The following is a 15,680-nucleotide window of genomic DNA, read 5'->3' as shown; positions in this document are numbered from 1 at the left end:
GGGACCGAACCCACTTAAGAGGAAAGAGGACGGCCGTTTCTCCATACAAACGTAGTCCCCATTTTCCTCTCTGGATATTGACATTATGGAAATAGTTATTGGTACAACAAGAGATCAAAGTTTGCTATTTCTTCGAGTGCTTATTTTGAGTCCCGTGCAAGCGAAAGATTCTATAATAGATTCACGAGCATAGCGAGTGAATCTAATTTAGAATCTTGAGCGTAGTAAGGGACTTCAAAAGCGCACGAGATGTAAATAGCTTTGATCTCGTGTAGTACACAAAATTTTTCACCTGAGCAGTGAGAACATACCTATTAGACAACTTGAAAAATGTAATCCTTCTTCATCACTTAATACCTGCGGGCGCAGCACGGTTCCATTTTTATCGCCTGTCACTATGCGCGTCCCTTTCGCACTTACTTACTTGTTAGAACGTGACAGGCATGGTGACAAGCGATAAAAACGCAACCGTGCTACGCCGCCTGCACTCATGTTTTCTTAAGATATACTTACAAACAATTAAGTTTAATTACCGCAATCGAACACAAAAACAAAAGGTACATTACATACATTTTTAGTAAAATAATATGGAAATAACGAACATCAACTGACACTTCAATCGACAAGTTTTTTTTTGTAAAAAAAATACATTGTAGGATACGGTCCGAACATAGAAGGTAGGATCGTATAGAAGTGGTATACGCGTGCCTCCGTGAGGGACAAAACATACGCAAATGCGACACTGATTGGTCGAATTCATTTGTTGCCTACCATTCTCCATACTAATAAAAAGGTGAGGAACAAACAAAAAGTGAGACTGTGACAAGGACAAGCAATAATACCGCCTTCTCTGCTACTCCTACTGAAAATTCCATAAGTGCATCTCGTTCGGTCTTTTGGCCCCTCCCCCGTTTCATCTCTATATTATTGTACCTCTATGGGTCCGAATTGCGGATACGTACTATTTGTCAACTATGGTAGAAATTCTTAAAAGTAAAATAATTAATTTTGCGTGATAATCTGTGTATTTTTTGAGTTCATTATTTTAATTGTACAATAAAATACCTAAAATATAGTATTTTATCAGTTTTTATCAAATCTTAAACTTTATTTTTATTAATTAATTATTAAGAATTCATACTCGTACGTGGTTTGGAACGATGCGGTCTGAAGTTTTCGGGGGTCTATTATAAACCCTCAATATACCGTTGAATGTCGTTTTAACTTTTTCTTGTCTGTTTCTTTTTGCTAACAGGGTGAAAGGGACAGAGATAATAAAACCCAAGTATTTCGAACATGTATTAGACCCCTCATGTTGAAATGACATTTGACTATAAAGGTCACTTGAATGTCATTTTGTCTCACTCAGTGAGCAAAATCGCATTTTGCTCATTGTTTTTAAGAAGCAAAGTACCCTTGTTCGAGCTGCTGAGATGAAAATATTTTTAATACCTACTCCTAATTCTTACATAAGTATAACAATTAAAAATTCGACAAAATCAAACGTAGGGGCAGGCATAGCTATAGGTATGGTTGATAATAAATGTTGATATACCTACAACAAATTGTGTCACAATATTTTCAATAATGTTAATATCCATAGAGGAAAATGAGGACTACGTTTGTATGAAAAGGCGATTTCGCGCGGGTCCTTCATTTTCGTCTTAAGCGCTGCGCTTCACACACCTTGCTCAGGCCGTGCGGACGCAAACGCCAATTTGGCTCGCCGAATTCAACCGCCGATAATGACCGATATTACCGAGAAAATGAGGTGCGGACGCAAGAATACCAATTTGTGACGCCAGTGTTTTAGTTCTGGGGCATTTTTTCAATTTAGAAGGCTCTAATATCACCATAAATCTAAAATTGGTGATTAAATTGGAGATTGACGCCAATTTCATTTCTGATCAAATCGGTCGATTTGATCATCCCGTCTGGATACCGCTTAAGCGTAATTGTGTACAGTGCCATCTATCGACAAATTGGCTAACTAAAATTAGCGCGACTTGGGGGCCGATTTTTGAAATTCGACCGCTCGATTTCGTGTATTTCATTCAAAAAATTTTTTTTTAATTTATTGAGAAACAAACAGTCATCCATTAACATTAGTCAATAGATTGAGCAGCGGTAAATAGACCTATAGTTTCCTTAATGAACATATCAATAATACGTAGCCTTACATACATACAACAAGAAAAATCGTATATAAATGTGAAATGTTTTTTACAATACTTTAAACAAATAGCTGTGAGCTTGTGTACCTACCTACATGAAGTTTAACATCTAGAAAGAAAGAATAATATATCCACTGCTAGGCATTTAAATTCTACTAATAGAATTGAAAACGAGTGGTCAATACCACTAAATTCCCAATTTCTATCGCTCGTATTTCTAAAATCAGCATTTCGCCGTTTTCCACCGATTTTCGAGTGACGAAATCGAATGATCGAAATTCAAAAATCGGCCCCCTGGCTCCAATTTCACCACGGTGACAGGTGGTGCGACAATTGTAAAACATCACTGTTGCTGACGTCACAGGCATCCATGGGCTACGGTTACCGCTTACCATCGGGCGGCCGTATTCCTGTTTGCCACCATCATTGTTTTATTAAAAAAAACTTTATTATATCGAAAAAAAACAGATATTTATCTTGCTAAGTTTATGACAATTGTCACAAGAAACACTACAATTGTCACGAAATTCCGACATATAACTCATTACCTGTCAAGAATTACCTACAATTCTTCTAAATCTTGACAATTGTCAGAAACTTCGCAAAAGAAATATCTGTTTTTTTCTGATATAATAAAGTTTTTTTTAATAAAACAATCATGGTGGCAAACAGGAATACGGCCCGCCCGATGGTTAGTGGTAACCGTAGCCCATGGATGCCTGTGACGTCAGCAACAGTGATTTTACAATGGTCGCACCTGTCACCGTGGTGAAATTGGAGCCTGGGGCCGATTGCATAACAACTTAAGTTGTAACTAATAATATTAGCGGGAGTCTCTTTCCAATTCCTTTGATTAGAAAGAGACATTCGCTAATATTATTAGTTACAAGTTGTTATGCAATCGGCCTCTGTATGTAAATTAAGTTGGTTTTTCAGGGATAATTCTTTATCATGTGAATCGGTTTCAACAATTTTTGTTTTATTTGAAAGAAGATGTTTTTGGTGTAATCTAATAGAAATTTCAGGTACCTATAATAATCACCCGTAAAGGGGTTTAAACTAGCAAAAAGCAGAGCTTTGTAAGGGCTCGCGGAGTTTTTCTACCTAAACGTACCGGACCGCGACTTTGATCCAATCCAAGGCGTGTTTCATGTTCGATCGAGTGGGTACGTAATAAGTCCGTTAAGAACGCAACTATAAGTGAGAGCAAGAAAGAAATATAGTAACCGGACCGCGGTTGCTGTCCGGTACGCCTGTCTGTTACAGCTTTTACTTTGTCCATTAAAAACGTGTCCAGAGTCTGGACTCCAGACGACAAAATCAAATTGCCAATATCATACACACGTAATATACAATTTCATAACCGCTTTTATTACATCCTACACGGTCGCCCAGTACTTTTTGTAAGGAAGAACTGGCTTTCCTACATAATGTTGGGTCAGCGAGCCAATGTTCTTGAATTTAATTTTTGCGTCCACTCCACACAAATGAGCGAAAAACTATCCCGTCTGGATACCTACTGGCACATAAACACACATACATACACACACACAGTTCCACTAGGTACAGCCAGGGTTCAGCATCAGCTCTATCTTGGGTACTGCTCTTCTAAGTGCTCATTAAGACGTGTCAGATGACCAAAACAGCGTGTGCCTATGTTGCACCAAACCTGAGTTCCACTAGGTACAGCCAGGGTTCAGCATCAGCTCTATCTTGGGTACTAATCTCCTAAGTGCTCATCAAGACGAATCAGATGACTAAAACAGCGTGTGCCTATGTTGCACCAAACCTGAGTTCCAATAAGCACAGCCAGGGTTCAGCATCAGCTTTATCTTGGATACTACTCTCCTAAGTGCTCATCGAGACGAGTCGAATGACCAAAACAGCGTGTGCCTATGTTGCAACAAACCTGAGTTCCACTAGGTACTACCAGGGTTCAGTATCAGCTCTATCTTGGGTACTGCTCTCCCAAGTGCTCATCATGACGAGTCGGATGTCCAACACAGCGTGTGTCTATGTTGCATCAAACCTGAGTTCCACTAAGTACAGCCAAGGTTCAGCATCAGCTCTATCTTGGGTACTGCTCTTCCAAGTGCTCATAAAGACGTGTCGATTGACTAAGACAGCGTGTGCCTGTGTTGCACCAAACCTGAGTTCCACTAGGAACTGCCAGGGTTCTGGGTTATTTTGTTGAACTGCACGCCGACGTTGCAATTGGCGTGCAGTCGGCGTGCAGTTCCCATACAAGTGGCAGTCGTGTATCGGCCCTAAGTCACTGAACTGAAGTTTGTATTAATATGATCTTTATTTATAATTTTAGCAGGTCCAAGCAATAGTAACACTAAAGGCGCCATTCATTAATTACGTAAGACAATTTTTGCCAGTTTATGACCCCCTCCCTCCCCTATGTAAGTAATAATAAGAATATACTGACTCCCACCCCTCCCGCCCCCTATATTACCATATATTACGTAAGAATCTAAAGGAAAAAATGAGTAGGTACACGTTTGGTTTGTTTTAGTGTTTATTTAAAAAAAAATATTTTATGAATGTTTATTTGTACGTACGTTTGTACAGGACAAAGGTACTCAATGAGCTCGTTTAAGCTAACTCTACACCGTGTTTGATAGCATAGAGTGTGGAAGTATTATTATTATTTTAAAAATCATAATTTCATAGAAATAAAAAAAAAATCGCATATTTGTGATCTTACTTACGTAAGAACTATGAAAACCCCCTCCCTCCCCCTGGTAAGAAAAAAATGGAAAAAATAAGATATGTTCGATCCCCCTCTACCCCAAAATCGTCATACGTAATAAATGAATGGCGCCAAAACTGTTTCTCGAACTGAAAATACCCGATTTAGACCGGAGCCCCACTGCTGCGCACGCTATGTACACGACCCACGTTCCTATACAAAATTTCGTGGGCTTGCCGACGGTTTGTATTAAAACGTGGGCCGTGGATGTAGCGTGCGCAGCAGTGGGACTCCGGCCTTAAGTTTGCTAACACAACATGACTGATCAGTTCATCAGCGTCACAAAACATACGAGTAAATTGGGAATCAAAACCAAGCGAAGCGAGGTGGATCTGAATCCAAAATTTTAACCCACTTTTGTATTCATCGTTGCTAATGGCGTAAGCGCCATCGACATTATTGAAATTGAAAACACCACATGGGTATCGTTGTCTGGGTATTACCCACAACATAAGCCTTCTTGAGCTTTTCTGGGGCTTAGTCAATTTGTATAACAATGTCCAATATTTATTTATTTATTTATTTACTACTAACGCCATCTGTTAGAGCAATTAGAGCAATAAATAATTAACATTAGCACGAATGTTAATTCATTATTTTGCCAACAGATGGCGCTAGTAGTAATACAAAGTGATATTACATAATTTTATTTTTTTAAGTTTATGAAATGATATTTTTATGTTTGATAACACATCTAGACATGAATTTAAATTACTATGTTAAATCTCAAACCTAACAGTGCAGTAGTTTTTCCGTAAAGTGTACCACAAGAATGCATAGTTTGTCGAATAGTGATAGGGCTCGCTTCGCTCGCCCTAATTACAAAATAAATCCGATTTTCTTTTATAATTAAAAAAATTAAGATAGTGGTGTGATTATATCTTTTCTGTAAATTTTATGATAATACTATTGTTATTCTGTAGAAATTTCATAATCTTTCGTTGGTAATCTTCAGAGATAAGAGTGGGGGGGGGGGGATGGTATTTTTAATCGCATTTTCCTTCATAAATCAGTTTTTTTCAAATGATATCCCATTTGCCGACAGAGTCGCACCATAGGGGTTTCTTTTGTACCATTTTGGTAGGGAACCCTAAAAATGCCCCCAAACGCGAACACAAATTGGGATTTTTGTGTCTTTCGTCCGCACCCCCCCTTTATCGGTAGATAATATCGGTCATAACCGGCGGTCGAATTCGGCGAACCAAATTGGCGTTTGAGTCCGCACGACCTGATTAGATCGGAAAACTTAATCAGATTGGCGAAAAATTTTATTGTCCCCGGCTGGAATGGGCTTACATCCTATAGGTACGTTGACACTATGTATTGCTGTGCCCCTGTCGATACTTTACCTAGGTACTGAAAAGTAAGGTGTGTGAAGTGTTTTACCACAACGTAGGTACCATTTGGCGGTTTTTTAAACCGATTTTTGGAAAATCTATTTTATTTTCTGTTTGTTTTGGTTTAGATCTATTTGAATTAGTTAACTTAATAATTAATAAAATTTTGGTGTTTAGTGATAGATAGAGTTAATCGGTACCTACCTAATAGTAGTTTGATTTATTTTGTTTGTGAATGACCAAGCCATTCTTTAGAATGAATATACTTAGAGTTAACCGGTACTTAATGGTAGTTGGATTTATTTTGATTGGAAATGACTAAGCCATTCTTTAGAATTAATAAAAAAAATTGAGTATTTTTTTCTGAATTTTAGACCCAGTAGTTTCAGAGATAAAGGGGGGAATTATAATTTTATGGCTATTTTCTTAAATAATTTCTTACCTATGTATTTTAAAATGATAAAAATATATTTGATATTCTCAAGATAAGCTCTTTCATTTGATATATAACTTGATATACCTAGTTTGAAAAACTTTATTTTTTAACTTTCTCATTTAACCCCCAAAAGTGGCCCCCATGTTTAAAATTCATTTGTTTACGTTACATTATGTCCATCTTTGGGCCACGATGTCACGAATTTACATTTATGTACCAAATTTTAACTTACCTAATTGGTCCAGTAGTTTCCGAGAAAAAAAGCTGTGACCGACGGACAGACAGACCGACGCACGAGTGATCCTATAAGGGTTCCGTTTTTTCCTTTTGAGGTACGGAACCCTAAAAACTAAGAACGACAACGTCTACAACTCTTCTAGTGGCAGCGCCCTGCTGCGGAAAAGATTACGCAACCTACAGCCCGCTAAATGACTAACGCCATCTAGGTTTAATACAAAAAAAATGTTTTCTTCCGGGGTACGTTACTCAACATGAAGAATATGGCGATCGCCAGTCCTAGTAGGCACAGAGAGAGAGCCTATGGAAGATGAATGCACACGGCGACCATGAAGGATTGCTCGCACATTATTTTTAGGGGCTTGCGTTCATACTATTCTAAAGGGACCCACTGATTAACAGTCCGCCGGACGGTATCGGCCTGTCAACTGTCAAAATTTTGTTCTAACTGACAGGCCGCTACCGTCCAGCGGACTGTTAATCAGTGGGCCCCTTAACATAATCTTTAATAGAAAAAACCGACTTCCCAACCGAACGGGGTCAAGGTCCGGGTCCGGGTCCGAGTCCGGGTCTGAGTCTGGGTCCGGGTCCGGGTCCAGAATCAGATCCAGGTCGAGGTCCAGGTCTAGGTCCTGGTCTAAATCCAGGTCGAGGACCAGGACAGATTCAGGTTCAGATAAGAGCCCGGATCCAGCTCAAGGTCCGACTCCAGGTTTGAGTCTAGGTCCGGGTCCGAGTCCAAGTCCGGGTCCGAGTCCGGGCCCGAGTCTGGGTCCGGGTCCGGGTCCCAACCCCAGGTCCCAGTCCAAGTTGAAATCGAAATCGCCAAACGTGTACCTACTAGGTATGTGTCGTTAAAGAGTTCTGTTCTGATCATCATCAGCAGTTCCACTGTATCAAATGCGACAGTTTTTAATGAAAATGCTCGATTTTCTGATGAAAATACATTGATTCCTCATGGATCCCATCATCAGAACTCGAGCTTGACAAAAATGTGGCTTAAAAACTTAACTTGCTTAACAAACAACGAAGAGGACAAATCGCCAAACGTGAACTATGCGTCGTTGAAGAGTTCCGTTCTAATCATCATCAGCAGTGCCACTTCATCAAATGTCACTTTTTTGAATGTATATACTTGATTTGTAAATAAAAACACAAAAATCACTAATTGTATGTCTTTAAGATTTGAGTTCTCTCGATTCCTCATGGATCCCATCATCAGAACTGGGTTTTGACAAAAACGGGGCCAATCTAATGCCTATGCATATACGTATACATACAATAAAAAAAAAAAGAATTTTCAAAATCGGTCCAGTAATTACAGAGATATGGAGTAACAAACATATAAAAATAAGTTTTTGGCAAAAAATTAATTTTTGGTACAAGCTTTTATCGCTGACTGTACTTTTCTTACGACAGACAACTAATACTCATCGAGACAATTCTAAAAACCCCTAACACAATTATGTAGGTTACGTTGTTTCATCACGGAGTTCCTATGGCCACCTCCTGTCTCCATCATCAGATCGGTTCGACAGTACCATATTATTGTATTGTCATCAAAACTACATACAGCTGCCAATTTTCATGACGCTACGATCCTTGGAAGATGGTTAAATTAGTTACCTTAGATTCCATTACATGTTAGTTACATACAGGTCGACCTAATAAAAGCTTGTTAAAAACCGGCCAAGTGCTAGTCGAACTCGCGTTCCAAGGGTTCCGTACATTACCCAATTTTTATCAATGTATTTTTTACATGTGAAACGCGAGTGAATTGCCTTTAAAAAACCCGTAGGGGTCCGATCAAAAACAAAGTAATTAGTCCGATACACGCTTGACTGCATATTTCTAATAGGTTTTCATGTCATCTACATATAGGTAAAGAACGATTTTGTATATTTAAAAAAAAAATTTAGACCCAGTAGTTTCGGAGATCAATGGGGGGGGGGGGGGATGGTATTTTATGGCTATTTTCTTAAATAACTTCAAAACTGTTTATTTGAAAATTACAAAGAAACTATATTTGAGATTCTCAAAATGAGCTCTTCCATTTGATACACGATATAGTTTAAAAACATCATTTTTTAATTTTCTCATTTACCCCCCAAAAGTGGCCTCCATGTTTAAAATTCATTTATTAACGTAAGATGTCCGTCTTTGGGTCACGAATTTACATATGTGTACCTCAACTTAATTCGTCCAGTACTTTTGGAGAAAATAGGCTGTCAGACGGACAGACAGACGCACGAGTGATCCTATAAGGGTTCCGTTTTTCCTTTTGAGGTACTTTTGAGGAACCCTAAAACAACCGAATTGATAACCTCCTCCTTTTGAGATTTGGAAGTCGGTTAAAAATTATTAAAAGGTACATTTTTACTCTTAGTACCTACTATTTAAGCAGAAATTAATTTTAAGATTGTATAGATTGTGTGCGGGGAATGGGGATATCTTTACTTTTGAAAACTTTAACATCAAGCTTTTTTAAAAATAGCTTAGTAAGAGTATTTTTTAGTTTTTTTTAGGATGCTAGTCACTACACCTCATAAAACAAAGTCCCCCGCCGCGTCTGTCTGTTTGTGTGTATGTAACGTATGTATGTTCCCGATGAACTCAGTTAAAAACTACTGAACGGATTTTCATGCGATTTTTACCTATCAATAGAGTGATTCTTCTGGCTACACACGTAAATATAAATCGTAGCGATTAATCTGTGTAGTCCGACTGTGCAGATAAATCGAACGTTCCTACCCAACTAACATTAGGCGCTAAATATAAGGGTTAAAAGAGTTCTACATAAGGGCCATATAGATATTACTTTGAGCTTTAGATGGTATATTAGCATTCAAAGTCAATATTTGTAACACTCAGGAAGGTAATTGCGCATTTTTTCCTTAGCCCTATCTGTTTTGGTTGCAATGTATCCATTTTGTATTATTATTCGCAAGCTTTTGCACTGTGACAGCTTGAAGTGAAATGTAATGGCGGATAAATAAAAGCAAATAATCGAACGAGCGAGCGAAGCGAAGCGAGGTTCTTACATTCGACTTTGAACACGCGGCTGGCTAGCGGCACGTCCCGGTATTTCGATGTTTTTAAGCTGAACTGTCAGAAGATAGTTTCATACTCAATAACTTAAGTAAATTTGTTCTAATTTAAATGAAATTGGGTAAACGTGTAGTCACGGGCAGTATATTTTAGTCATTAAATTATGAGCAGGCCCGATCAAGGGGTTATTGAGCTAGAAGAGCTTAGAAGGCCAAAAAGCTGTTTGTGATAGGTCTTACTATTCTGGTCATTTTATTTGCAAGAAACATGGTCGAGTTTAGTATCAAATTAAAGCGCTTGGTTTACACTTTTATAATATCGTTTTTAAATTTACCATGTTAAATAATTAGCAAGATAAAAATATAATAAAATAAACATAAGTATTTGACATTTGACAGGAAATATTTCGGCTTAGCACAGATACATATTTTAATTAAAGTGGTGACTTAAATCCAGGGGAGGGGCAGTCGTATACAAAGCCCTTTATTCGAAAAAATAGCGCCATCTATGTTACTTAACGCTGAACTTATTTTTTTTAATAAGAATGGCTTCAATTTATTTCGGTAGAATGTCTTAAAAGTCTTGTATCCAGAACATGAGGACAAACAAAAAAAAACATCTGATAGAATACCTAGACTATTTATGGCCATCGTTGCCATGGAGGCGATTGTGACAAAAAAACAACTTTGCCAAATAAAAATCAAAATATTATACTTAACACCGTATTTATTGCCTGTACTACGACATAATTCAGATAATAAATTTCGGTTTTACAATGTTAAAAGAGACAAAAGTTTTCATACGCCATCACAGTAGCTGAGAACTTTATTATCAAAAAATTCAGAAAAAATCATGGCGGGTAGATTCACAACCTGCTGCGTGTAATTGTGTTTCCTGGTCTAATTGTGTGTTATTTATTACAGCTGTGTATGATAGGTACTTTATTTACATCAACAGTCAAGTTAAAAGTACCTAACCTGTTTTCGTGTATTAATAAATATCCTGAAGCCTTTCTTCAAAGTCGAAGTTTTTTACGTTTGTAACATACTTAGACGCTATTTATGCCCCTTCTCCCCTAATATTGACGTTGATGTTTCTGGCTAAGAATTACAGATGGCGCTTCAAAATTGATGCAAAAAAGTTCTACGAGAGGGCTCTCTCTCTCCTATATATAGATGGTCAAGCAAATCTTGTCAGTAGAAAAAGGTGCGAAATTCATATTTTCTGTGAGATTATATACCTTCGCGCCTACATTTTTAAAATTTGCCGCCTTTTTCTACTGACAAGGCCTGCTTTGACCAACTATATTATAAATACTACTCTTTGCTCAAATCTATCAGTTAAGGGCTCCACAGACCTTGCAATAAATCCACGCGATCTTTGATCCATTGCCGCCCATAGTGCGATATAAAATAGTAGAAATTAAATAAAATGGAACTCAAAAATGTCCATACTAAATTGTTGCCATGTGTAAGCATTTTACGTCAAAAATGTGACAGTTACGTAGAAAGTGGCGCCCTCATTTATTTTCTATTATTTTATGTCGCACTCGCACTATACGAGTACCTAAATAGGTGCAACAAAATCAATCGCTATATTATATACTAGCAAAAAGCAGAGCTTTGTAAGGGCTCGCGGAGTTTTTCTACCTATATAGTTATAATTACTAAGGTAGTTTAATAAGAGATTCATCTTAGAAAACCGGACAAGTATCTTTTTTTCCGATAACTTAGAAGTTTGAATTTTTCACAGCTTTTAAGACCTTATGCTTTAATTTCAACTCGATAGATCCACGCGTTCCCGAGATAAAAGGTCTTAGTAGACAGACGGACGGACAACAAAGTGATCCTATAAGGGTTCCGTTTTTTCCTTTTGAGGTAAGTACTGAACCCTAAAAATGATATGATGTGATATAAATAAGGGCTTCTGTCCGTCGCTACCTTCTGGTCCCGCTTAATATGAAATAGGAAACCATCGACACGAGAAGAAGAAGAAGGGCTTCTGAATATATTTAATACCCCAAATCATTTTCAGACTGTTTGTATTATATTATATCAATAGGTACCTACTTACATTAAATTCCTCGTACGAATATATTCTTGTTTCCTACATTTCAATACATTACGTAATCTATTATAAGGGAACCATCTATATCTCGATGTATCCAAAACATCTCATATTTTAATGCAGTTTAGTACAGCTTTTATGTCTACCGTTCTGAAAGAAAGAGAGGAGCTTTCTCTTCAATTGCTCAAAGGTTAACTGGAAGAGATCCCTGAAAGAGATACATTCGCCTTTGTACTATAAAAATTTGTGTGTGTTTTCATGTTTTATGTTTCTTTTTGTACAATAAGTGTTTTACTACTACTACTACGAGTACTACATCTCATTAAAATGTCAAAAGGGCCCCACGTGTTGGCTTAAACTCCGCGCACGCCTTACAAATGTCCGGAGCACCTATAGGTTCTTGATGGGTAGACATGAATATGGGCGTAGCGATGTGACGACCCCATCGCCTGCTGATAGACCAGTACAATCAGTCAACGCAGGGCAGTTTATGGAGAGCTGTTGGGAAGAAACATTCCCACTGCTCCTGGGAAGTGAGAAGTTCTACCACCCGGTATGGATAAAAAGGGCCCTCTGCCTCTGTCTTGCTTTAGCCGGTCGTCCAGAGTGGAAAGCGACATCCATTTTAACATTTAAAACAGTAAGACAGTAATATCGCACTGCAATACTGCTGCTGACTGCGATATTACTGCCGACTATATTACTGCAAATGTAAATAATATTAATTAAAAACTCCTGGCAGCGATATCGATTTCGACATTTGCGCGCTGCAATACTACTGCCGAGTGTACCGACTGTATTACTACCGCAAATGTCAAAAACCCTGGCAGCGACATCGATTTTGGCATTTGAAACAGTAAGGCAGTACTATCGCCCTGCAATACTGCTGCCAACTGCAGTATTACTGCCGACTGCATTACTACCGCAAATATCAAAAATCCTGGCAGCGATATCGATTTCGACATTTGCGCGCTCCAATACTGCTGCTGACTGCAATATTACTGCCGACTACATTATTGCCTCAAATGTCAAAAACCCTGGCAGCGAAATCGCTTTTGGCATTTGAAACAGTAAGGAAATACATAATAATATCGCGCTGCATTACTGCTGCCGACTGCGATATTACTGCCAACTGCATGCATTATTGCCGCAATATCGAAAGCACTCACGTGTGATTTTAACCGCCATAGTAGTAAAAACGATTATAGATTCAATAAAAAATAGTCACGTATTCACTCATAATTAATTATTATTACTAATAGGGTATTAGACTGTATTTAAAATAAATTATTTTACACCATGCATGAAATAAAGCACCAGAAGATTAATAAACGTAGATACTTATCAGTTATTTTTAGTCACATTTCTATTTTAAATCCCGTATAAAACTATAAAGAGTAGGTAATTTGATTGTGACGTCACATGCTAGTGTTTCATGTAAATTCCTTAGTAGCAAATCGTTTTGACAGTTCGAAAAAAGAAACTCATTTGACTAGTAGTCAATTACCCAATTATACTCGTGTTTCGTCCTCGATATTAGTAATTTAAGATTATAAGAACACATTGTAGTTACGCGAAAGTGTAACCACTCATCACTTGTTTAGGGGAAAAAAGGTAGCCAATACTGGCATCCCCTTTTTTTTTTTTTTTGTAACGGTTCCGCCGGCCTACCCAGGTCGCCCCTCTTCATTCGCTTTTTAGTGCTGAACCACTCCACTTGTATCAAGAGTTCGTGTTTCGACATGCCGAAGAGAAAGAACGAGGAGGAACTCGAGTTGTTGGCGAAACGCCTAAAGAAACTCAAAAAAGATCTTAAACGTAACCGACGTTCTTTCTCGTCCTCGTCGTGCTCCACATGTTCGTCGTCAAGTTCATCGTCGTCGGAGGCCGCGTCGATAAATCCGGATTACCAAAATGGTTAGTACTTAAAACTACCCACTTATTTTTACAAAAATAAACTTGGTAATTTTATCAAATATAATGCAATCAGAGTAGTCTATAGGACTATTTCGTCGCATTACATTGCATTCAGGGTAGTCTATAGGACTATTCCGCCGCATTAAAACAAAAACCCTTGTAACCAGATCAGTCTTAGGGACTGTTTCGCCACAGGGTTTAAGCTATTTTGCCGCCCAAAAATAATGCATCCAGGGGGTCTATAGGACCATTCCGCCGCATTGTAAAGAGGCATGTACTCAGATCAGTCTGTGGGACTGTTTCGCCACATGCTTCGCTTTTGTTAGTGCGCAAGTTGTAATGCATCCATTTGCTACTTGATTAGTCATGGGTCGAATATCATGTTTCCAGACCGAGATGCAACCGCGCGGGCTTGCGACGACGCGCCGCCGCCGCCACCCCCAGCGCAGGTTGCCGGCCGCTGCAGCGAAGTCGAGCCGATTGCCGGTCCATCACATGAAACCGAGCCAATCGCTAACCCATCACACACAATCGAGCCGATCGCGGGTCCATCACATGCGATGCCTGTGTATGCCAATCTGCCACCTGCAAATATGACTGTGGAACCCATTGAAATTGAAGATGATGATATCTGTCAGGCCGAGATATTGGAAATATTGGGAACCGATCCATCGCTGAGTCAAGAATATGGCGAAGATATTAACAAAGAAGTGGCTAGCAGATTTGAACACATAGCCACATCTGGCTTAGAAAAACAATCAAGACAAGAGCTACTAGATAAATATTTAGTACCTTCCAATTGCATGAAGATTGCCGCTCCGCAGCTAAATGCTGAGATAAAAGCAGCATCAACTGAAGCTGTCGTAAAAAGGGATAAAGCTATTGAGCTGAGGCAAAAGCAGATCGCGGCAGCAATTACAGGCGTAGGCCGCTTGCTGACGTCACAATTAAAGTCAAAGGATAAGAGCAACAATATTTCTAAACAGCTGATGGATGTTGCACGCTTACTATGCGATATACAATACGGTGAATCGTCAACTCGCAGGAACTTCACGCTGTATTCACTAAAAAAGGATTTTAGAGATCAATTAGCGAATACAAAGATAGATAGATACCTGTTTGGTGAAGATTTGCCAGAGACCTTAAAAACAGCGAAAGCTGTATCGAAATCAGGTACAGATATTAAGGTGGATCAACAGAAATCGAAGCATATACCATCAAAGTTTCCAAAAAATTTAAACTGGAAGATGGGACCCTCAGCTCGCAATCAGCCGAAGGGTCCGACACAGAAACATCAGTCTGCAGCATCGAGCAATCGACGCTACGGCCACGGGAGCTCGTCGCACAGATCGTCGCATCGGGCCAAGCACAATCGACAGCGCTAGACCCGGTACGTTATGCTGGCAGACTTGCTGATTTTCATAAGCAGTGGTCACTGATTACTGGTGATCAAACTGTATTATCCTGGATAAATGGATATAAAATACAATTTAACCAGCCAGTATATCAGACCAACAGTCCAGCTGTTTCGAGCGGCTCATATTCTGAAAGGTGTAAATTTACCGAATCGATCAATGATCTTTTATCCATAGGAGCAATTTCAGAATGTGAGCCTACCTCTGATCAATTTGTATCGAGGGTTTTCTTAATTCCCAAACCTAATGGGAGCATGAGATTCATTCTTAATTTAAAAGAGTTAAATAAAT

At 38.7% G+C, this 15,680-nt stretch overlaps 1 protein-coding gene and 1 long non-coding RNA gene across 2 annotated transcripts in view; one reads left to right on the top strand and one right to left on the bottom strand.

Moving 5' to 3' along the window:
• LOC134796542 (uncharacterized) overlaps window positions 1-15,680 on the bottom strand; it is a 341,845-nt gene that overhangs the window by 185,845 nt on the left and 140,320 nt on the right. The window contains exon 2 of the long non-coding RNA XR_010144946.1: window positions 11-1,663. This is a non-coding gene — a long non-coding RNA (uncharacterized LOC134796542). The remainder of the gene's footprint in view (window positions 1-10; window positions 1,664-15,680) is intronic.
• Window positions 13,800-15,359, top strand: LOC134798119 (uncharacterized). The gene is made up of 2 exons (XM_063770464.1): window positions 13,800-13,974; window positions 14,365-15,359. The coding sequence occupies exons 1-2, from the start codon at window positions 13,800-13,802 to the stop codon at window positions 15,357-15,359; spliced, it is 1,170 nt and encodes a 389-aa protein (XP_063626534.1).

This window comes from Cydia splendana, chromosome 1 (genome assembly GCF_910591565.1).
Source record: "Cydia splendana chromosome 1, ilCydSple1.2, whole genome shotgun sequence".
NCBI lineage: Eukaryota > Metazoa > Arthropoda > Insecta > Lepidoptera > Tortricidae > Cydia > Cydia splendana.
Note: the sequence above shows the minus strand (reverse complement) of the source record. Positions and strands in the feature narration are given on the sequence as shown.